The following is a 24819-nucleotide window of genomic DNA, read 5'->3' on the forward strand; positions in this document are numbered from 1 at the left end:
TTGTTTAGTTTCAGTTCACTGTAAAATTAAGCAGAAGGTATAGACATTTCTCATATGTGCTCTGCATTCCCTGTTCTCACCATAACCCAGCAGATTGGGACATTTATTAAGCTCAAAGAGTCTGTATTAACATAATCATCCTTTATAGTCTACCTTAAAGTTCATTCTTGGCATTGTCCCTTTCGTAGGGTTGGACAAATGTCATAGAAGCATGTAGCTGTCACTTTTCTTTTAATTAGGAAAACAGTTTTATAGCCCACATAGAAAGCTGATGTGTTCAACTTTTATTTGTCTCTGTTTCAGCTACCATGGAGAATGTAAGCGGGGCTGACCAAAACTTGACCAAAGACCCTGCACTGGTTGTGGGACAGACTGAGAGGAGTTCTCTGCAGGGGCCTCTGGAAGAGCCAGGGCAGCTTCTCTACCATGAGGAGACCATTGACCTTGGTGGAGATGAGTTTGGGTCTGAAGAGAATGAAACTGTATCTGAAGACTCTAATAATTTTGTAGACAAGCTAAATGAACACATGATGGAAAGTGTCCTCATTTCTGACTCTCCGAATAATAGTGAAGATGATACAGGCGAACTTGGTTGTTTGCGGGATATGGTTGAGCCTGTGGAAAGCAGCTCTGATTCCAAGCTAGAGAATGCCATAGATAAGGGAGTGGAGGACACTCTGAGCAAGGGCAGTGAAAGTGATGGGGATGAGACACCTAAGGGTGTCTCTGAGATAAGCCCTGATAGCAGGGTACCCTTGAAGGATGAGCCAGGGCAAGAAGAAACAAAAGACAAGCCTGCCATTGAAAACAAAGATGCTGAAGATTTGGAGGCCAAGGAAGAAAAGTCTCAACCAGAGGCCTCAACCTCAGAGCTTTCTTCCAGGAAGGCCTCTCCAGAGGATGAGCCCATTCCTGTCTGCACCATTTTCAGCCAGTCCCATCCTACTGGCTCCCAAACGTCCCCCTTCCTGCGGGATGGCTTTGAGTCTCAGATGGTGAAATCTCCCAGCTTCGGTGGCCCCAATGAGTCAGCAGCCAAGACACCTCCTCAGGTGGTCCAGCCAAGCCCCAGCCTGAGCAACTTTTTTGGAGACACAACCAGCACTAATTCTGTGGCTGCAGATTTCTTTGATTCATTCACTACTTCCACGTTCATCTCTGTCAGTAACCCCAATGCAGCCTCTTCAGTTCCAGAGCAGTTGTCTTCTCTCACGACTCCAGTGGGAGAGAAATCGCTTGGATCTACTGATCCTTCTTATTCCCCAGGGGTGACTCGATCAGAATCAGGCATCTCCACTGCTTCTCTAGAAATGCCTCAGTCTCCCAAGCCATTCTCACAGATCCAGGCTGTGTTTGCAGGTAGTGAGGACCCCTTTGCCACAGCCCTCAGCATGAGTGAGATGGACCGGAGAAATGATGCCTGGCTTCCAGGGGAGAGCACCAGGGAGGTCCTTATTGCAGTAGCAACTCAACAGTACAGCACAGTGTTCATCGACAAAGAAAACCTCACCATGCCAGGCCTCAAGTTTGACAACATCCAGGCAAGTATGGAAAGTTGTTAAAACATTCACTGGCAGAATCCTTGCCTAGTGTAACAAGTAATTTGGTATTGGTATCTTGTTCTTTTTTTTTATCTATCTTTAATAAAATATATAGATACATTTTATAATATATATATATTTCAAATATATATAATTCTTTAAAAATTGGGGCCGGAGCAGTGGCTCAAGTCGTAAGGCGTCTGCCTTGCATGCACCAGCCTAGGACCGACCGTGGTTCGATCCCCCAGTGCCCCATAAGGTCCCTCAAGCCAGGAGTGATTTCTGAGCATAGCCAGGAGTAACCCCTGAGCATCATTGGGTGTGGCCCCAAAACAAACAAACAAAAAATATCAGGGCCGGAGAGATAGCATAGTAATAGGGCATTTGCCTTGCACGCCACCAATCTAGGACAAATGGTGGTTCGAATTTCGGCATCCCATATGGCCATATGGTCCTTCACGTTTGCCAGGAATGACTTCTGAGTGTAGAGCCAGGAGTATCCCCTGAGCACTGCCAAGTGTGACCCAAAAATTTTTTATATATATATATATGTATATATATATACATACATATATATATACATATATATGTGTATATATATGTATATATAATACTATTAATGACTTGAAAAATCTTTGTTTCAGCATTTCCTAAGATTTTGATTGTGAGTTGGTAGAAAACTTAGATCTTGTTGATTTCCTTCATGTATTTCAGGTACTATGAAATAAATGCTAGCAAGCTAGTTTGCTACTCATTTGTCTGAAATAGTTCTAAACTTTTTGTGATCCATTTTCTTGTGACACTTAAGCTCAAATAAATGATAAATCCTATAGTTTTTTTCATCTGGAAAAACATAGTTGTATTATTTATAAATAATGTTTCTAATGTTTATAATAAATGTTTCTCAACCTTTTTCTGACCATAGCCTCCATCATACTTTGTTTCCTTCCATGGCACTTCTGACCTGCTTGTTGATCTCCTTGTCTCATGTGTAAGGGCTCCCCACATTTACATTAGTGGATATCCTGAGGGTATTGTCACAGATGCCCACCCTTGAGAAATACTGATTTATAATGTGCTTGATAACATGCTTGGATTTTAATAGATTAAGAAAAATATGAGTGGCTCTAAAATTATGAATCACAAAAATAGGTGATTTTGTATGTAAGAAATTGTAATATTAAAAGTCTGGGCTAGCATGATTTTAACAGCTGGTATGGCACTTGCCTTGCACGTGGCTGACCTGAATTCAATCCCTCAAACCATATATGACTTCTGAATTCTGCCAGGGGCGATTCCTGAGCACAAAGCCTGAAATAGTCCTTGAGGACACCACATTGTATAGTCCTAAAATACAAACAAATAATATTTTTTAAAATTAAAAGTTTAATCTACCAATAATCAAAAATAGTAAATTATTCTCATTAACATTTATCTAATTAATTCTTTTAGTTATAATTATTCTGTATGTTAGATGTAGGAAAATTCCCTGTCATAAATACGATCATAAATTAGTGTTTAATTTTGGGGCCATCGGGGCTTAATAAGGCATGTCAGGTGTGCCCAGCACTTTAGGCTCTATTTCTGGCCTGGCCAACAACTTTGGAAAATTTTAAAATACTCTCTCTTAGGGGACGGGCGGTGGCGCTAGAGGTAAGGTGCCTGCCTTGCCTGCGCTAGCCTTGGATGGACCGAGGTTCGATCCCCCGGTGTCCCATATGGTCCCCCAAGCCAGGAGCGACTTCTGAGCGCATAGCCAGGAGTAACCCCTGAGCATCACCAGGTGTGGCCCAAAAACCAAAAAAAAAATAAATAAATAAATAAAATAAAATAAAATAAAATACTCTCTTAGTGCTTAGTTCTTTGATATAGAAACCCCACTATTAATAATAAAATAATCTCACTTGTATATAAATACCTGCTCCTGGAATATTATTCATCAGCATGGTTTATAATTGCAAGCAATCTTTTAAAAATCTAAAATTAAGGGCCTGGAGAAGTAGCACAGTGGCATTTGCCTTGCAAGCAGCCGATCCAGGACCAAAGGTGGTTGGTTCGAATCCCGGTGTCCCATATGGTCTCCCGTGCCTGCCAGGAGCTATTTCTGAGCAGACAGCCAGGAGTAACCCCTGAGCACCGCCGGGTGTGGCCCAAAAACCAAAAATAAATAAATAAATAAATAAATAAAATTAAAAACTTCTAAATGTGAAAGCTTATTTTGTTGAGTACATTTTGTTGGGGGAGACGAGGACATAGAGCAGTGGTTCTCAAACTATGGCCTGCGGGCCACATATTGTATTTGTATCTGTTTTCTTTCTTCATTGCAAAATAAGATATATGCAGTGTGCATAAGAATTCATTCATAAGTTTTGTTTTTACTATAGTCAGACCCTCCAATGGTCTGAGGGACAGTGAACTGGCCCCCTGTTTAAAAAGTTTGGGCCCGGAGAGATAGCACAGCGGTGTTTGCCTTGCAAACAGCCGATCCAGGACCAAAGGTGGTTGGTTCGAATCCCGAATCCCGGTGTCCCATATGGTTCCCCGTGCCTGCCAGGAGCTATTTCTGAGCAGACAGCCAGGAATAACCCCTGAGCATCGCCGGGTGTGGCCCAAAAACCAAAACAAAAACCAAAAAAAAAAACAAAAAACCTTTAAGGGCCCCTGACATAGAGGGAGGATCCTTTTTGAACTATATTCACTGGTGCTCAAGGCTATTCCCAGCTGGTTGTTCAGGAGTCCATGTGTTGCCTGTAGCCAATCAGGAAATAGTACATTTTTTTCCTTGAAGTTCTAAGATACTATTGTCCATATTCTTGTAATTCACAGTGATCATGTTGGAAATTTTATGGTAAATTAAATGTGAACCAAGATTAGTTCCCAAAATACCTTTGATATTTCAATAAACAAATGTATTAGACATGTTTTCACCTTTGTCTCCTCAAAGATCCTTCTATTCTCAGGACAGGAGAGAAAAACTTTTTGGTTTGCTTTGAATGGAAAGGCTCTGGTTATTCTTTAGTGGCCTTCAGGTTGGTAAAAAACAAATGAGATTTTATTAACTTTCTGTGCACACCAAGCTTTTAAGATGCCAGCCAACCTTTCATTGAATTTGTTTATTAACAAAATTTCTCTGGAAACTTTTACTCATGTAATTTTGTTCATTATAAATTATTTAATATGCTTTCATTTGACATATTTCCAATTTGGTACCTAATTAAAATTTCCCTTCTTATGGGATAAAATTCAAAAAAAATTTTCAGTTGTTTCTTTATGAAGTCACTTTTATAGCATTCTGAGTTCAGTCAGATGCCTTAAAAGTGAATATGTAATATTTTATTCAAACTAAAGTAGATAGGCATTAAATAATGTTTTATTGGATTAAAGACCTATGATTTACAAAGTTATTGATGGTTTGAATTTTAGGCATATGATATTTTAGCACCAGTCCCACCATTAGCGTTAGCTTCTCTCTGCCAGTATTCCTATGCTCCATTTCCTCTCTACAAAGGTCAGGGGCTGCAGCTTCAATCTCATGTTTTCACAGGTGTTGAGTATGTGCTTTGGATATAACTATACCACTCTCCCAAACCACCAGTATAATCGAAGCCCAACTTTTGTTCCCTCATTACTTCTCTTACTCATCTTGTTCTCTTTGACTTCTTTTCTTCTTCTACCTTAGCTGTGGGGTCAAAGATGGTCTGTTTGTGCTACCTTTCCTCACCCCTTATTCTTTTTTTTTTTTTTTTGGATTTTGGGCCACACCCATTTGACGCTCAGGGATTACTCCTGGCTATGCGCTCAGAAGTCGCTCCTGGCTTGGGGGACCATATGGGACACCGGGGGATCGAACCGCGGTTCGTCCTAGGCTAGCGCAGGCAAGGCAGGCACCTTACTTCTAGTGCCACTGCCCGGCCCCTACTCACCCCTTATTCTAATGCCACAGATAGTGAGATCATCCTGTGTTGTCTTTCTTCTTCTGGCTTACTTCACTAAACAATATGACAGAAGATAGGTATTTTTAAGTAATTATAGTTGTAGATAGCCTATATTCTTAACTAGATAATGAAAGTTTGTGAGATCATAAAGTTTTAAAATCAGAATAAAATTGGTTATATTCCCGCTGGGGCAGGATATAGAGGAGAAGAAGAAATAAAATTGAAGCCTTATAATTTCATTGGTAATCATGGGATTAGAATCTTATAATGGGACATTGCTCTGACCTTTTGGGCCTACAGCATTCAGACTTTGAGGCTGGATATTTTTCTACCTCATTCTGCTGGGATTCTTTATCTGTATCCTTTCTGCACTTTTGACAGGATTCCTATTAAGGAAGCCCAGGTGGCCTTTTCCTAGGCCATTTCAAGACCTTCTTACGTCTCCAGTAAGCCAAAGATGTCCATTTTTACTGCAGGTCTACTAGGTACAATCTTCCCAGTTTCTGTTACTTTGAAAAATTTTCTCTTTGAAAAAAGACAAAGAATTTTAGGTTGTCAGATTTGTTTTCCTTTATCTCCTGGCATTATCATTGTTAGGATACCTATAATAACTTCCATCTTTGCTTTACTGTGCATGTATTTCCCTCCCCTCCAGTTATTTATAACGTTTTATCACTGTCTTTTTTTGGGAGGTCACACCCGGCAGCGCTCAGGGATTACTCCTGGCTCTATGCTCAGAAATACCCCTGGCAGGCACAGGGGACCTTATGGGATGCCAGGATTCGAACCACCTTCCTTCTGCATGAAAGGCAAACACCTTTCTTCCATGCTATCTCTCTGTTCCCTTTATCACTGGTTTTTATCAGTTAGATGAAATATCAGGTTTTCTTATTTGTGTGTGTGTGTTTTGTTGTTGTTCTATTAACTCTGTGAATTTATCGTTTTATAAGTGTTGGAATTTTTCTTGGTCACTGGTTTTTTTTTTTGTTGTTGTTGTTGTTGTTTTGTTTTGTTTCTGGGTCACGCCCAGCAGTGCTCTGAGGTTACTCCTGGCTCTACATTCAGAAATCACTCCTGGCAGGCTTGGGGGACCATATGGGATTTGAACCACTGTCCTTCTACATACAAAGCAAACACCCTACCTCCATACTGTCTCTCCAGCATTGTTTTCTTCATAGACTTTTTTGGTTTTCTGTTTCTTTTTCTGCTATTTCTCAGAACGTCAACTCCACATTCTATTGGTATAATTGAAGAAGTCAGTAAGGAATTTTTTTAGGGGGAGGTATTGTTTATATATTTATTTATTTTTTTTTGGTTTTTGGGCCACACCCTGTGATGCTCAGGGGTTACTCCTGGCTATGAGCTCAGAAGTTGCTCCTGGCTTCTTGGGGGACCATATGGGACGCTGGGGGATCGAACCGCGGTCCGTCCTAGGCTAGCGCAGGCGAGGTAGGCACCTTACCTCCAGCGCCACCGCCCGGCCCATATTTGTTTATTTTTAATATTATATATTTTATATATATTATATATATAGGTATGTCTATCTGACACCTTCAGCTCCTGGGATGTTTGTGAATATCGTTATAGTTTATTTTTTCTTTTAGCGCTTTTCTGGTTTTTTTTTTTTTTTTTTTTTTTTTTTTTTTGGTTTTGGGGCCACACCTGGCGGTGCTCAGGAGTTACTCCTGGCTGTCTGCTCAGAAACAGCTCCTGGCAGGCACAGGGGACCATATGGGACACCAGGATTCGAACCAACCACCTTAGGTCCTGGATTGGCTGCTTGCAAGGCAAAAGCTGCTGTGCTATCTCTCTGGGTCCGCTTTTTTGTTTTTTGTTTTTTGTTTTTTTTTAATATGTATATTGTATATCTTTTTTGTTTTTATACAGATATTTCTCGCTTAATGAACAAGTTCCATTTCAAAGACTTAGTTGTTAAGCAAATTGGTCGTTAAGTGAGGAACTGCATGTACTGTATACAGTAGTACAGTATATGCATAGTACTTGACAATACAGTATTCTGAATAAGTAAAATAACGAGAAGATTAAACTGAAAACTTCTATTTGTTTTAATTTGCATAGGTTATGTAATTTACACACAGTACTGCAATGTATTTCAGAACATAAAGTTAGTAAAGTAGGTACATTAAAGCACCAAAAACCACAGTACTGTACTGTAGCATGTACAAGATAGAAAAAGGATATTTAAAATAAAATAAAATAATGGTGCAGAGATGGTCGTAAGTACGAATGGTCGCTAAACAGGTAGATCATTAAGCGAGGAGTATCTGTACTTTATTTTGAAATTTTTTTTTTTTTTTTTGGTTTTTGGGCCACACCCGGTAACGCTCAGGGGTTACTCCTTACTATGCGCTCAGAAGTCGCTCCTGGCTTGGGGGACCATATGGGACGCCGGGGGATCGAACTGCGGTCCGTCCTAGGCTAGCGCAGGTAAGGCAGGCACCTTACCTCCAGCGCCACCGCCCGGCCCCTTATTTTGAAATTTTTATTGTTGTGTCTTAAGTTCACCTATCTTTCCTTCTAAACCTTTTAATTTGCTGTTGAAGCTATTCAAGGATAATTTTTTTTCATCTTTTTCTCTGCAAAATCTTCAGTGGTCTTTTGAAAAAAATGTGTTTCTTTCCTCAGCATGTTCCAGTTTTACGTTAGATCCTTTAACATGTTTAATAGCTATTATAGTTACTCTTTTGAAAGCTCCATAATTCATCACTAGACCTGTTTGTATTTACTTTTCTCTTTTTTTTCTCTTCTTGGTGCCCTCTCTGAGGCTACTTTTTTCTCTTGACTGTGGGTCATGTGCCTGCTTTTTCACTAGTTATTTTTGATTAAAAGCTGTCAATGAGTATTCTTGTTCTTGATTGTCTATATTCAATCTATTGTATTTTTTTAAAGTTATATTTTGTCCTAGAAGGTAGGTAAGTTGTGTTTTGTTTTATTTTCAGATCTATTTGATCATTTTCAGGTTTCTTTAAAAGTTTTTAGGTTGAATTTAGACTTACTTTTACTCTTAAGTGATCTTTCTGAAATCTTTACTGAAAGCCAGAGTACACAGCAGGAGCTCTTTGCAAAGGCTGAACTAAACTTTACAGCTTACAACACTGTTATTTCTCCCTGTTCAAGGACAACCTTTATTCAGTAGCAGAATTGGAAGCTCCCACACAGATTTCTAGATCCCGTGTGTTGCATGCCTTTCTAGTTCTCCCATCCACAAATTTCAGCATCTTGGAATGAATCAGCTGTTGAGGGTTCTATTTCATCTTTTGGCATTAAATAAAAAAGGCACTACTGGCACTAGAGAGATAGATAGTACAGGGCAATGCTCTTGCTTTGTAAACAGCAGCCTAGTTAGATCTTGGACACCAAATAAGGTTTCCAAGGATGAAAAGGTACCAGGAGTAATAAGAAATAGGCCCTGAGCACACAGGTAATGGCCTTAAACCCCAGCAAAAATAAAGGGAGTAGTATGACTGTTACTGCACTGTAGAGAGGTAGCAGGCTGAGAATCAGCTCCTGACTTCCAAAATGGACCTGACAGGGATAGACGTCCTCACTAAGGACGTCTGATTTGCTCATAAATGCTGAGCTGGGGCTGATGTCCCTTCACTATCCTGATGTTGGAGGCAGTGGCCTTTCCTTGAGGCATTTTGATTTGAAGGATTCCATTGGGTTCTAGATGCACCCCAGCCCCACCCAGCTCTCAGCCCTAGGCCTACAATGCAACACCATGAGAAGACATGCACTGCAGACCACCCTCGGACTCTGCACTGTGATTGTCCTCAACTTGATGAAACATTAAGAGTTAGCTTTCTGTTAAGACATTTTCATGTCTTGGAGCTTTCAACGGTGAGAATTTGTTAGTCATTATGTGCTATTGTCAAGGAGTTTCCTATAATAACGGAAATGTTAACTAGCAGAATATTAAGGGCAAAAATTTTTTTGCAGTGTGGACTAATTAATTGGGCACTTCCAAGGATAGAGGAGTTAAATCTGTCCTCCCTTTGCACCTTCAGATTTTATTTTGCCCTTTTCTGATCTGCAGCTCCTCCAGCTAATATAACATCCTTTGTCTCATTGGTTGCATTTGCACTAAGTTTTGTGAAATCATATTTTTTCTTTTGCCCTTTAATTATCCCTTCTCAACTACTTAGCCACTTCCGTGGTCCTGGCATTTGAAGCGTTGTACCTTTCCCTTTGAAAAGAAAATTAGGGGAATGCTGCATCTAGGGCTTGGCCGCAACGTCAGATATGTGACTTGACCTCTGAACATCAGCCTCAATACCAGGACAGAAGCAGATGTGGCCTAGAATTCTCCACTGCCACAGGCTGTCACCTTCTTTTTCACAGTAAAGGGGTCAGGGACAGTTGCAGCAGCCTTCCTGTGTCCTGCTCAAATCTCAGCAGGGGTTGAGGGCTGGGGAGGCGGGTAATAGAGTTAGAGTTACCATTTTGGACGATACTGAATGACTAAAGAAACATTGCATCTGAGTAGAACTATTAATTTTGTGTTATTCTTCCCAACAAGGAAAGGAAAATGTTTGGAAGGGACCTAGGACAGTCATGAAGTCATTGCAGAGGACTTGATAACCCTCCATCTTCTCCCAAAGCTGACACTCAGTTATCACAGACAGACTTCTCCCTGGGGTGGGTCACTGCTGGTCTTGTTCCTATCCTTTCTAGCCATGTCCCACTCACCCATCCTGTCATAGACTGGCCTTAGTTTTGTTTTTCCCAGTAGCTCAGAAGAGAGTTTTGAGGGCTTGTTTTGAGTTTTGTTCTCTGCTGTTGTGTTACCCATTCCCAGACATAATCCAAGAGGGTATAGCAGAAGCCAGGCCAGTTCAGTCAGGGCTGTGCCCTATATCAGGCCACCTCAATGGCCTTAGAACTGTTCCTGACCTGACACCTCTCCCAGGCAGTAGCTTCCCCAAAGAGAAAGGATGACTCAAAACTTCAGGCGCAGTTCTTTTGTCCTATCTCTGAGTCTCCCTCCCTGCTCTGTGGCCTGCACCAGTAGCAATTCTGTAGTGAATACACCTCACAGAGGTGAACTCAGACTGGTGCATGTCTCCGTACCTATTCATCATGATAAACCCTCAAGCTGCAGGTGCCTGTGAGTTCTTCGTTTCTCAGCTGCTTCCAGTGTTCCCATGGGCACTAGCGTTGGTGGACTTCAGCTAGGACATGCTCTCCCACTCTTCTTTACTTGAGACATGCTAATCTCCTAGGCCTCTGTCCTTAACTTATCCCTATCCCCATGGCTTACCAGCTTAAGAAAGTTCTTTAGTTATTTAGGCCATTGATACATCCTTCTTCTTTGTTCCTTCCAAGGCATATACTCCCCATACCCTTCAATCTGTCCCATGGGACTCCATGTTTAATCCTTTAGCCCTATTCACAGGTAGATCTAACCTCTTTTCCACAATCATATATCTTTCTAACAGATGCTGGAAAAGAGCCAAGGGATCTTTGATTTGGTATGTCAGGTCTGTAAGGTTGATGTTTCTTGAGCTGAAGCTCATGAGGGCTCTTCTCTGGCCAACAGCTTGAGTGTGCCCTGTGCCCACCCTAACTCCTGTGATCAGAAGATCTGCTAAGAAAGCTATGAGGTATGGCCAGGGAAGGCACCCTCCATTTTCTTGGAGTAGACTTAGCACAAGGAAAGAAGACAGGTAACTTATGCCACTACTACTAATGCCCAGGCCTATGTGCTTCAGCCTCCATCCCCCATGAGTCATCTCACTCAAGGGACCTCTAGAAGCACCCTGACTTGGTGTGCCTCTTAGGTGAGTCTTGAATGGATGATGGTTAATTATCCATCCTTCTCGAAAACAGAGAACACTGCTAAACCACACATTCGATTAACATCCTCAATACGCCAATGTCTGGTTAATTGAAGTTTTGATGTACTATAATCATAGCATTTTTACCTCCACACACCAATGGAGGAAAAAGAAATTTTGGTTAGTTATGGGTTCTGGTTAGCTGAGTTTAATTAACATTTTATTGTCTTGACATATTTTTCGTATATTCTTTCAAGGGAGATGCAGTTAAAGACTTAATGCTTCGCTTCCTGGGTGAAAAGGCTGCAGCAAAGAGACAGGTCTTAAATGCCAACTCAGTAGAACAATCTTTTGTTGGACTGAAGCAGCTAATTGTAAGTAAAAATATATTTGATTTTTAGTATTGTTTTTTTTGATAAGTCCTATCTTCTCTCTTAATATTTTCTCTTAATTGCTTTGAATATATTATCCAACGCCTTTGTACATAAATATAATTTTTAGATCATATACCAGTCCTACACTGCAAAATTGTTATAATTTAAGTCCAATTAGTTTAAAAATCACTATTTTCAAGTTTTGTTTATATTTGTTTATTTTTATTTGTTTATTTTTTATTGTGTTGTGGATGTTTTTATTGTGTTGTGTGTTGTGGATGGAACCTAGCACTCACACAGGCAAGGCAAGTGCTTTAGCGCTGAAAGAAATCCCAAGCCCACAAAAATCCATGGTTTTAAATGGTTGAATTTGTTGAAGCTGCATATACAGAGACTTACATTGCATATACATATGTTTAATAAAATATATTAATTAGAGATACATAATTTGTTGTTACTGTTTTGGGGATGCACCTGGCTGTGTTGAAGCTTACTTCTAACTCTGCTCAAGGATCACTCCTGGAGCTGATATCCCATATGGTCCCTGAGACTGCCAGGAGCGATTTCTGAATGCAGAGCCAGGAATAATCCTTGAGTACTGCCAGGTGTAGCCTAAAAGCCAAAATCAAAACAAAACAGAGTTTTTTTCTTTGTTTTTGTTTTTTTTGGGCTACACCCGTTTGACGTTCAGGGGTTACTCCTGGCTATATGCTCAGAAATCGCCCCTGGTTTGGCACCATATGGGACACCATGGGATCGAACCAAGGTCCGTCCTAGGCTAGTGCTTGCAAGGCAGACAGACGCCTCACCTCTAGCGCCACTGCACCAGCTCCAGAGTTTGTTTTCTTGAAAGGCATGAAGGAAGACAATGAGAAAGGGAGTAATGGGGGAACAGGGGTGAGGGTTTGGTTACACTAGGGATGTGGAAGAGTGTTACAGATCTCTATAATCCAAAGCACAGACTCAGCAACATTGAAACATGAAATTTAAACTGCAACTACCAAAGTTTGTAATGTGCCTATTAAGTTTGCAGACAGGGTTGGGATGAGGGTGATGATGAAGTCTGGGAACACTAATGAAGGGAGTTGACACTGATGGTAGGATTTGTGTTGAACTATTGATATCTAAACCTCCACTATCAATAACTTTGTTATTTATAAATCACTTTATTATTATTTATTTATCAATCATGTTCTTTAACTAAATTTAAAAAATGTTTTTGAAGTTTTCCATGTTTTACTCAGTTGTGACTAAGTCTTCAGGGTAAGGCTTTAAATCTCATCTTTCAAGCAAGTTTCAGTTCCTTCAGCTATAATAGTTATGGAATATGAAGTTTATTGAGGATTTAACTTTGCAGCTCATTTCAGTCAGAAGTGACTGAGTCTGTAACTCAGCTAACAGGGGAAAATGACACTTTTTAAAGGTTTATATAGGGAAATCACATGCTTGAGCCTCCTATTTAGAGGAGGGCGCTTGATGTTTATGTTACAGCATTGGCATATGAGTTACCTCGGATTGGGGATGTATAGTAAAAGTCAGAATAGAACAGTCCTCATTGCTTATCTTTTGTTGTTTTTTTTAACAGTAGCCCAGAACCCACACAGTAACAGAAGTATTAGAGATACCTTCAGGAGACATCAGTATTTCAGAGAATAAAGTCTGGAGTTAAGACTGAAAAAAGGGGGCAGAGAAATAGTACAGTAGGTAGGCCACTTGCTTTGCACACAGCTGAACCATACCGTCAAGTCAGGTTCACTCCCCACCATACGGTCACTCAAACCTGCCTGGAGTGATCTCTGAATGCAGAGCCAGAAGAAAGCTCTGATAACCACTGGATGTAATCCAAAAACAAATAATTAAAAGGAAGAAAAGAAAAAGAAAAAAAAAAAGAATTTACAAAAATTATATAAAAGAGGATTTTTTTTCTTTGTTGGCAACAGTAACATTTATCCAAAAACAAGAACAAAAAGTTTTTAACTGACTAGTTCTCTTGAGTTCAGACATCTTCTCAGTTATGCCTAATTTTATGATGATTTAAGCTGCTGTAATGGACAGGACACTTGAGACTGCATTCACAGGCTACCCAGGGCTTGTGGGCAAAAGGTGTATGCAGAGAACCTAAGAACAGTACAGCACAGAACCAAGGACAGATTCTGGAAGACAGTGTCTTCCACTCAGCTCAGGAGGATGCTGCCAATAACAATCAACAGTACCTCCTTCTATTCCTGGGATGGGATCTTCTTTGTCTTTGGCAAAATGGAAGAATATGAATCCCACACACTCAGAACTTCTTCTCAGTTCTGTGTCTTCGTAGCTTTCTTTAATTCCTGATATTTTGCTTCCCTTCTTTGGGCAACTAGGGACCATAGTTCCGTTGTAGAACACTTGCCTTGCATGTGTAAGATAATAGAGAAATAAGACTCTCGAGTTTATTTTGAGATACACAGGTGCTTTTGATGGTCTGGAAGCTACTGAAAATTGCATGCCCCACATTATCTTTTTTATCAGCATTTTTTTCATATTTATGACAATTAAGTAAGAATCACTTGCTTATGTGGTTAGCAGACTTGCACATAAATAGATTAAGATTTAATTTTTAGTAAATTTCAACTATTTTACTGTGTTATTTTTACCAAGTTATTCTAGAATTATTCTTGTGATTGAAAGCTTTGGGGAGGAACAATTAGGAAGAACTATTTTCTAAAGAAAGGGAAAAGGCTATTTTTTAAAAATATCTGTAGACTTTATAATTTGCTAATGACATTAAAGGTCCTAAAAAAGTATTTTTATAGCCACCTAAAACTGATAAAATTGACTATTCCATATTGACTATTTCATATTTAGCCTCTGAAAGAAAAAAAGAAAGCAACCTGCTGTAGGAACAGGAGAGATGACCTAACACACATGTCTTGTATGTGGGATGCCCAGCTTTAATCCTGAACACTGCAAGAACAATCCCCAAGTCTCTGAACACTAATGACCTCGAAAATAAAACAAACTTGCTATAAAGTCTGGCAAGATAGCTCAAAGTCAGAAGTACATGCGTTGCATGTGTCAAACCTGTGCTCAAACCCAGCAGTGAATGCCCTACACCCACAAATGGTGTTCCTGGCTCAGTAGGGCCCAAATAGGTCCCCATCCTTGAGACCTAGCAGTGAGTTGTCCCTGTACTTGTACTTGGCCTTAGGGCCCCTGAACATTCCCTCCCAAAAAATGCTGTTATAATACATTGTAAATAGTAAGCTGTATTTGAAGTATGAAACTAATTGATAATGATGAATTATAAAAGTACATATGGAGTCATACAGAATAATTATAATCGGGCCCGGAGAGATAGCACAGCGGCGTTTGCCTTGCAAGCAGCGGATCCAGGACCAAAGGTGGTTGGTTCGAATCCCGGTGTCCCATATGGTCCCCTGTGCCTGCCAGGAGCTGTTTCTGAGCAGACAGCCAGGAGTAACCCCTGAGCATCACAGGGTGTGAAAAAAAAAAAAAAAACAAGAATAATTATAATCACTTTGTTCCACAAGTTCTCTTCTTACTGCTAGTATTGGGCCTGGAGCAATAGGATAGGGAGGCTAAAGGTGTCAGGAGCTAGGGGTCTGTTTCCTTATATCTACTCCTTTTTCCATTAGGAAAAAATGGAGTAGGATTCTGTAACAGTATGCAAGTATTGTTCAAGCTTCAGGTAGGTCAGATCCGAAGGATTTCAGCCGATAACATAATCTATTTGTGCAGGCAGTTGGGAAGTCAATGGTCCTCTGCAGGTAAAAAAGACCCAGGTCCTTGAGCCTTGAGATCTTGAAGAGTTGCAAGCAGCAATTCTTTTACTCCTTATAGGAGGGTTTGGCATTCCATTGCCAAGGGACCAGAAAAGAAAAGGTAAGTTTGTTTAGGAATGGTAAAAATAGCAATATGTTGTAAGAAGCATAGAACAAAAAAGAAAAGCTATTTGGTATCTTTTAAAACTGAGCTTCCAGGAAGATGGCTTCAGACCACTGACACCAGAGCTGGGGCATTCCTGCAGTGCCTTGGCCATGAGCATGTTAGTGATGTTCTTCAAGCCAGCTCAATACTTCAGCCACATGGACTCCAGCCAGAAACCCTATTTCTTTGGGTTCTTCAGATGATACTTTTCTAGAATAGCACAAGCCCTCGTCTGTTGCTGTCTCTTTTCTTTCAGCTGGGATATCAAAAGCCACAGTGGCATGTAGTTGCAGGCTTCCCAGGCCCTATACCACAGTAACCCCAATTAGAAAATGCATGTCCTCTGATTTATGGGCTAGAGAAGTGACTGGAGGAGGAATCATGAGCTCAGCATGCTGGTGTTCATGTAGATCTTGACTTCATAAATTCAGAGGCAAGGGAGCCACATAAGGCTGAAATGTGGCTATATTCCCTTCAGGTCAAAGCCTTTTTTAGCCATCTAGCACTCTGTTGGACAGAGGAAGAAGGCAAAATGCTTACTCTTTGCAAGCAGTGTTATCTCCTGCAGGGCCCAACTATGGGGCCAGTATCAGGAAGAGGTAACGGAAACATCAGCACTCTTGTTAATCATTCTTTTAAATTATTTTTCATGTATCTCTAGAGTGAGTGATGGGCACTTGCTTTTTGTAAGGTTATAGGTAAAGGCCAGTATAGGATCCACAGAAGCTGCTATGGAGTTAGTGCTACCAAAACCTACAATCCTTGGGCACTCAGAATGGCCAGGCATAACAAATGGAAGAAGCAAGAGTTGGGCAATGCACTCTTCTTTTTTAAATTTTCATACTGTTGATACTATAACAATTATTATCTCTTTCATGTAGTTGAAAACTATTATTTCCATGTGCACACTGCCTTTTTTTTTTTTAACAGACTGCTTTCTCCTAAAATTAGGCCTAGAGTGCCTGACAGTATTGGTCCCTTCTTCAAGATTTCAATTTGTAGGGACATTGAGCTGGAATTTTTATGATGGTGTCAAGGCAGGGGCTATCCAAAACAGTACTTCCTGCAGTGGCAGGTTATAGCAATTTATTGACTATAGGCCTGCATGACTTGGGGTCTCTGATTTTGTGGAGCCTGGGGTTGGTTCCCTGCCCAATTTCCCAATACTTGTTAGTAGTTGTGGTAATTTCTTGCCCAGTGATCTCCTTTTTTGCATTTTGGGAAAGGTCCAGCTGGCAGTTTCCAGAGGGCAGGGCCTCTGCAATAGTGGCTGAATTTTCCACAGTTATAGCCTCTACCCATTTTGTTATGTCTGGGTTGTCCTTTTCTCTAGTTTTTCTCAACCTCACTGAAGCGACAACCTCTTGCCCAATGGTTTCCCTTGCCACATTTTGTACAAGGTATAGGTGGTGGCCTCAAAAATACATGGTTGGGTGTGGTTCTATATTCCCTACACAGATAGCCTTCCTCTGTATTGAGTAGGCCTCAGAGCATTTACTCATGCTTGGTGGAAGTTACATTCCTTCACACTTTCATCTAGCCTGTTATATCCTCCCTTTCTCTGATTGGCATTCCTCATTTGCATTTTTGAAGGCCAGCTGCCTTATTAAGTGTTTCTGTATTTCCTTTGCTTTTACCTGCCTCTGGACCACATCAGATAGTTTTCCAATAAATTGGGCAAAAGGCTCCATAAGCCCCTGGAAGATTTTTTAAAGCTTCCTTTAAATTCTGCATCTGCATCGGATTTTTCCCAAGCACTCAATGCTAATTCTCAGACATAGGTTAAGATAGTATGCGGTAGGGTAACCTACTTTCCATCTTTTTTGAATTCACTTTACCCTAGCAACATATTCAAAGTAATTTGGATCCTGGACAGTCTCCTACCAGATCAGCATAGGTTGTACAATTTGACCTTGTCCCCTTCACTGTACCTCATTCTCCATTATAGATGATGTGAGGGGCTTGAGCATACTTTGGATATGGTCTAAAATCTTGTGGAGTACAAAGTGCATCTTAATGCAACCCAATGGAGAAGTGGGTCTATAGGCAGCACAAGTTTTCTTAAAGTTACATAGAGAATTTATATTTAACCCTTTGAATAATGGCAGTTCATGAGGCCTAGATCTGGTAGGTTACGATATTACTCCATTCTGGAATGTACTTTCAGATGGTGAATCTGAATATACACTAATTGGCTCATTGTCCAAAGTGCTAGAATTGGTATCATGCTTGGGAGATGCAGGTCTTTCTGTGCTGTCATTGGTAGTATTTGGAATATTATCGGCCCTAGGTTGGATTTGAGTTCAAGTATGAGTTTCTGATGAAAAGACAACTCTCCCCTCTGATGGCATTTGTTGAATGGAATTCTCCTGTATTGGGGGAGTGGTATTAGGTATTAATACTGTCCATTGGATTTGATCTAGGTCTTGCAGAAGGAACTCTCTTTTTTCAAGGCATAGGCATTAGAAAGGGTAACATGAGCAGTTAAATTCAGTCTTGTCTTCCATATGGGGGGATGGGTGACCTGGGAGGGGCTGAGGAAGTAGTATTTTTAATTAATTTGGTGAGTACAATATTGTTTCTATTTATATATGCATGGCATCACCCATAATAACATGAATAGTAGTAGATCTTTGAAAGATATGGAATAGGTTAAAAGACTCATTAAATATCCAAGAAAATTTAACATCATGCATATAGGTCAAATCCAGATGGATTAAAGACCTTGATATTAGACCTGTAATCATAAGATATATAGAAGAACACATAGATAAAACACACCATGACATTGAGACTAAAGGCATCTTCAAGGAGGAAACAGCATTCTCCAAACCAGTAGAAGCAACGAAAAACAAATAGCACTATATTAAACAGAAGATTCTGTACCTCAAAGGAAGTAGTTACGGGCCCGGAGAGATAGCACAGCGGAGTTTGCCTTGCAAGCAGCCGATCCAGGACCAAAGGTGGTTGGTTCTAATCCCGGTGTCCCATATGGTCCCCCGTGCCTGCCAGGAGCTATTTCTGAGCAGACAGCCAGGAATAACCCCTGAGACATCGCCGGGTGTGGCCCAAAAACCAAAAAAAAAAAAAAAAAGGAAGTAGTTACTAGGATACAAAGGCCATCCACAGAAAGGGACAAACTATTCACCCAATACCCATAGGTGCCATATGATAGATAACACAGATAAATATTATAGAAAGAGGCAATATCTAAGTATACAAGGTACTGACAGAACTTAACAAGAAAAAAATATCTGGGGCCGGAGAGATAGCATGGAGGTAAGGCGTTTGCCATTCATGCAGGAGGTCATCGGTTCGAATCCCGGCGCCCCATATGGTCCCCCGTGCCTACCAGGAGCAATTTCTGAGCCTGGAGCCAGGAATAATCCCTGAGCACTGCCGGGTGTGACCCAAAAACCACAAAAACAAAAACAAAAACGAAAAAAACATCTGTCCCCATCAAAAAATGGGAAAAGAAATGAACAGATACTTCCTCAAAAAAAGAAATAGAAATGGCCAAAAGATACATGAAAAATGTTCCACAAGAACAATCAGTGCTGACGGGGATGTGGGGAGAAAGGAACTCTTATTCACTGCTGGTGGGAATGCATGCCGTCTAGTTCAGCCTTTATGGAAAACAATACGGAGATTCCTCAAAAAACAGAAAATTGAGCTCCCATATGATCCAGCTTTACCACTCCTAGGGATATACCCTAAGAACAACAACAACAACAAAAAAAAACATAACACAAAAAATGCCCTCTGCACACCTTTATTCATTGCAACGCTGTTTACAAAAATCAGAATCTGGAAACAACCTAGATGTCTGACAACAGATGAGTGGCTAAAGAAACTGTGGAACAGGGGCAAAAGCAATAGCACAGCAGTATGGGTTGCACGGGCTGACCCAGGATGGATTTAGGTTCAATTCTCGGTGTTCTAGATGGTCCACTGACTGAGCCAGGAGCAGTTTCTGAGCACATAGCCAGGAGTAATCCCTGAGCGTCACCAGGTATGGCCCCAAAATCAAAAAAGAAAAGAAAAGAAAGAAACTGTGGTACATATACACAATGAATACTATACAGTCATCAGGAAAAATGAAGTTATGAAATTTACCTATACATGCATGGACATGGAAATTATTATGCTTAGTGAAATAAGTCAGAGGGAGAGAGAAACAGAATAGTCTCACTTATTTGTGGGATTTAAGAAAATAAAAGACATTATTTTAATAAAAACTCAGAGATAATAGAGATGAGGGCAGCAGGGCCAGGCGGTGGCGCTGGAGGTAAGGTGCCTGCCTTGCCTGCGCTAGCCTAGGACGGACCCGCGGTTCGGATCCCCCGGCGTCCCATATGGGTCCCCCAAGAAGCCAGGAGCAACTTCTGAGCGCATAGCCAGGAGTAACCCCTGAGCGTCACAGGGTGTGGCCCAAAAACCAAAAAAAAAAAAAAAAAAAAAAAAAAAAAGAGATGAGGGCAGGAAGGACCAGCCTACAATATGAAGCTCATCACAAAGAGAGATGAGTGCAGTTAGAGAAATAACTACACTATTAACTGTCATAACAATGGTAGTGAGTGAGAGAATAGAATGCCTGCCTTGAATACAGGCGGGAGATGGGAGAAGAGGGAGATGGGGAGACATTGGTGGTGGGGAAGGTTGTACTGGTGAAGGGTGTTCTTTTTTTATGCAATATGTATTCTATTTTTTTTATTTATTTATTTTTTGGAATTACAAGTCTTTCAGAGTTGTATTTTAGGTACATAAAGGCAGTGAATTAGGGATCGTTCTACCACCAGTGTTGACCTCCCTCTGCCATAGTTCCAACATGCATCCCATACCTCCACCCTTAGCCCCCTGGATTGCTTGTGTAATAGGTCCTATTTGTGTATAGCTTGTTGTAATTTGGGTCTCTTGATTTTATTGTCGTTGACTTTGATTTGGGTATTAAGATGTGACCTTTTTTTATTTTCACTCAATGCTACTGAGTTCCATCCACTTTTTTTTTTCTCAGTTTGTAGGAAGACATAGAAATATGAAGCAGAACAAGATGATTCATGTTCTGTGGTCTAAAAAAAGGCAAGTGTGATCCCCTGTCTAAAAGCAATGAATATAAATAAAATTAAAAGAAGAACAATTAATTAAGCAACTAATTTTTTTATATGCGGTGCAGATGTGGCAGGGTTTTTTTGTTTGTTTTGTTTTGTTTCTCATAATTGCAGTAAATATTAGGGAAATTAGAAAGGAAATTTCTTGGCCTAAGAGATGCAGGGTGTATCTACCCGTGAAGCATACTGTCATGAGACCAACTGCAGGCTCTGGAGATGTTAGTTGTCGACCCCAAGGTCCGGTCTTTATGGTGACAGGAAACGTTCTGCTCAGTCATGAATTGTCCAAGTCCGACCCTCTGTAATTAGAGATCTTGGGTTTTTGCACAGATCTTAGGACAAAGCCTAGGATAGAATTTTAGATTTTTTTTTTTTTTTTTTTTTGGTTTTTGGGCCACACCCGGCGGTGCTCAGGGGTTACTCCTGGCTGTCTGCTCAGAAATAGCTCCTGACAGGCATGGGGGACCATATGGGACACCGGGATTCGAACCAAACATCTTTGGTCCTGGATCGGCTGCTTGCAAGGCAAACACCGCTGTGCTATCTCTCCGGGCCCTTTAGATTTTTTTTTATGGCCCCAGGAAAAGTTTTGCTAAGTAGTTGTTGTAGTCAATCTTCTGTAATTAATGATGTTGGTTTTGGCACAGATCCTAGGACGATAGTCTTCTGGCTTCGTCTCACCTTTAGATGATGAGGTAGGCCAATTTGCCCTTAGGTCAAGATTGTGGCTGTTGGGACCGGAGCGGTGGCGCTAGAGGTAAGGTGCCTGCCTTGCCTGCACTAGCCTAGGACCGGACTGCGGTTTGATCCCCTTTCGTCCCACATGGTCCCCCCCAAGCCAGGAGCGACTTCTGAACGCATAGCCAGGAGTAAAAACCCTGAGCATCACCGGGTGTTGGCCCAAAAAACAAACAAACAAAAAAAGATTGTGGCTGGTTTCTCATCATCAGGGTGTCATATGAACCTACCCTGCTCAAGTTGGTCAGAGCAGTATTAGGGCTTCCCAGCTGCCGGTGAGGATTCCTGGTGCTGGTCCAGGAATACTGCCGGTTCTACGTTGGGAATCTGGGGTTCGGGATTTGACGGTCCATGTCTGATAATTTTTTTTTTTTTTTGGCTTTTGGGCCACACCGGTTACTCCTGGCGATGGCCTCAGAAGTCACTTCCCTGGCTTTGGGGACCATATGGGGACACCGGGGGGCTGGAACCGTGGTCCGTCCTAGGCTAGCGCTGCAAGCAGACACCTTACCTCTTGTACCGTGCCGGCCCCGATGTCCGATAACTTGAGCTCTAAGTCAAGTTCCTCATGACAAATGATCCGGGTGGAAGGTGGAGGGCGATTCTTTTTTATGACTGAACCCCCAACTACAGACATGTTTGTAATGATGGTGCTTAAATCAAGATATCATTAATGCCTAAAAAAATAAAATAAAAATAAAAAAAATATCTAGGAAACCAGCATAGATTTTATCCATTACAGGGATTAGGCCTTGATCCACAAAGGGATCATGGCTTTAATCCATAGGAATCACAATTCTGAATCCCCAGAGGATCATTACTCTACTCAGCTTTTTTCAGGCACAAGCTGTTAGTGTTGGGCCCTCTACAGTAGGAGAGAGATGCAAAAGGTGGCAGGGGCCAGGTATCCAAAAGGCAGTTTTCTCCAGCAATTTGGTAGTGATCCACCAGCTGGAGCAGTCTGGCAGGGGTGACAGTAGTAAAAGTCTCCTTGCTCTTCCCCCTCAGCATTTCAGTCCAGGGCTTTTATATCTTAGGGCCAACTGAGGTGGGGCGTATGGTGAGCTGATGGCTTCACCCTTAAAGGAACAGTATCTTCGTATAGCTGACCACAGACCACAGAAGTTTCTATTTCCTTATACCTACCTTCTTTGATTATTCCCAACATTAATAAATATATGCAGATGCCAGCACCCTTCTGCCTCTCTACTCTGCTGTCCTGCTATTTTTGGCCTGATTCATCCTGGGTGCGGCCCATCTGCCAGCCTGCCTTCCTGTGAGCTTTCCCGGGAGTCTGCCTTCCCGTGAGCCATTCCATGGAGGTGAGTCGACACGCCCAGAATGGGAGGAGCCACTGAACTTCGCTGGATCTCAGATGCCGCAGCACCCTTCTGCCTCTCTACTCTGCTGTCCTGCATTTTTGGCCTGATTTTCATCCTGGGTGCGGCCCATCTGCCAGCCTGCCTTCCTGTGAGCCTTCCGTGGAGGTGAGTCGGACACGCCCAGAAAGGGAGAAGCCAGAGGAGCACGGTTGCTCCGCCTCCCCTTCACGACGGTGCACAGCATTTAGCCGATGAATACAATCACAACACGTAGAAAAACACGCAGTACTAGTGTGACAATGGGGAAACAACACGGGCCAGTGCCAGACATAGAGAATGAAGATGGCAACTCTGATGACTTGAACATGACCAACCACCTAGTCAGTCTCTCAGATAAGGAGTTTAGAGTTGCAATATGGAACATGTTCAAAGAACTCAAACAAAGTATAGAAGAGAAAACTAAAAAGAATCAGGAGAGGGGCCGGGTGGTGGCGCTAAAGGTAGGGTGCCTGCCTTGCCTGCGCTAGCCTTGGACGGATCGCGGATCGATCCCCCGGTGTCCCATATGGTCCCCCAAGAAGCCAGGAGCAACTTCTGAGCGCATAGCCAGGAGTAACCCCTGAGCGTTATTGGGTGTGGCCCAAAAAAACCAAAAAAAAAAAAAAAAAAAAAAGAATCAGGAGAATATGAAGATAGAAATGAGAAAACTCCAAACAGAAATTTCAGATCAAATAACAGGTCTGAGAAACTCAGTAGATGAATTGAAGAAAAACATGTTTGAGATTTCCCACAGGTTAACAGCAGCTGAGGATAGAATCAGTACACTGGAAGATGAGATACATAACAATTACATACAGCAGAAGAAATTGGAAAAAAGCCTCAAAGCAAATGATCAAAACAATGGAAAAATTACTCAAAGAATGGGAACAGATGAAAATAGAAGTCTATGATAAGCTCAACAGAAACAACTTAAGAATCATTGGAGTCCCAGAGACTCAGGAAGAAAATCTCCAGGAAGAATCAACAGTCAAGAACATCATTAAAGAGAAACTACCAGAGATAATGAATACATGTGATCAAATCCTGCATGCCCAAAGAGTGCCAACTAAAAGAGACCCCAGAAAAAAACACCCCAAGACACATCCTAGTTACAATGACGAATCCCATAGATAGAGACAGAATTCTGAAAGCAGCAAGATCGAAAAGAGAAATTACATTCAAGGGAACATCCTTGAGATTTACTGCAGACCTGTCACCAGAAACACTCAAGGCCAGAAGGCAGTGGTGGGACATAGTGACAAAACTCAATGAAATAAATGCTTCGCCTAGAATACTGCACCCAGCAAAACTCACTTTCAGGTTTGAAGGGAACAATACATAGTTTTCACAGACAAACAACAGCTCAAAAACTTCACAGACTCAAAACCATTCTTAAAAGAAAAACTGAACGGCATACTTTAAGACAAGGCTTACCAACAGACACACCAAACTTTAATATAAAGATGGCACTAACTCCCAGGACAATTCTTTCTCTCAAATGTCAATGCACCAGTAAGAGACACAGAGTGGCTAAATGGATCAAAAAACTCAATCCAACCTTCTGCTGCCTACAAGAAACGCACCTGAATAGTCAGAACAAACATAGACTCAAAATAAAAGGCTGAGGAAAATCATCCAAGCAAACAACACCCAAAAAAAAAAGCAGGAGTGCCATATTAATATCAGATGATGCAAACTTTATACTTAGGAAAGTTGTAAGGTACAAAGATGGACATTTTGTATTAATCAAGGGATATGTACAGCGGGAAGAAATCACCCTCCTAAACATATATGCACCGAATGAGGGGCCAGCAAAATATTTAATACAACTGTTGACAAATCTGAAAAATAATATCAATAACAACACAATAATTGTGGGAGACCTCAACACGGCATTGTCAACACTAGACAGGTCAACCAGACTGAAACCCAACAAGAATATACTAGACCTGAGGAGAGAAATGGAAGAAAGAGGCCTAGTAGATATATACAGGACACTCCAACCCACTAGAAGCCTGGATACACATTTTTCTCTAA

At 41.3% G+C, this 24819-nt stretch overlaps 1 protein-coding gene across 1 annotated transcript in view; it reads left to right on the forward strand.

Annotated features, from left to right (window-relative positions):
• Positions 1-306: 306 nt before the first annotated feature.
• TRAPPC12 (trafficking protein particle complex subunit 12) overlaps positions 307-24819 on the forward strand; it is an 88958-nt gene continuing 64445 nt past the window's right edge. Inside the window, exons 1-2 of the mRNA XM_049784867.1 lie at positions 307-1545; positions 11536-11648. Of these exons, the coding sequence (XP_049640824.1) occupies positions 309-1545; positions 11536-11648 (1350 nt within the window). The 5' untranslated portion in view covers positions 307-308. The remainder of the gene's footprint in view (positions 1546-11535; positions 11649-24819) is intronic.

Source organism: Suncus etruscus, chromosome 12 (genome assembly GCF_024139225.1).
Source record: "Suncus etruscus isolate mSunEtr1 chromosome 12, mSunEtr1.pri.cur, whole genome shotgun sequence".
NCBI lineage: Eukaryota > Metazoa > Chordata > Mammalia > Eulipotyphla > Soricidae > Suncus > Suncus etruscus.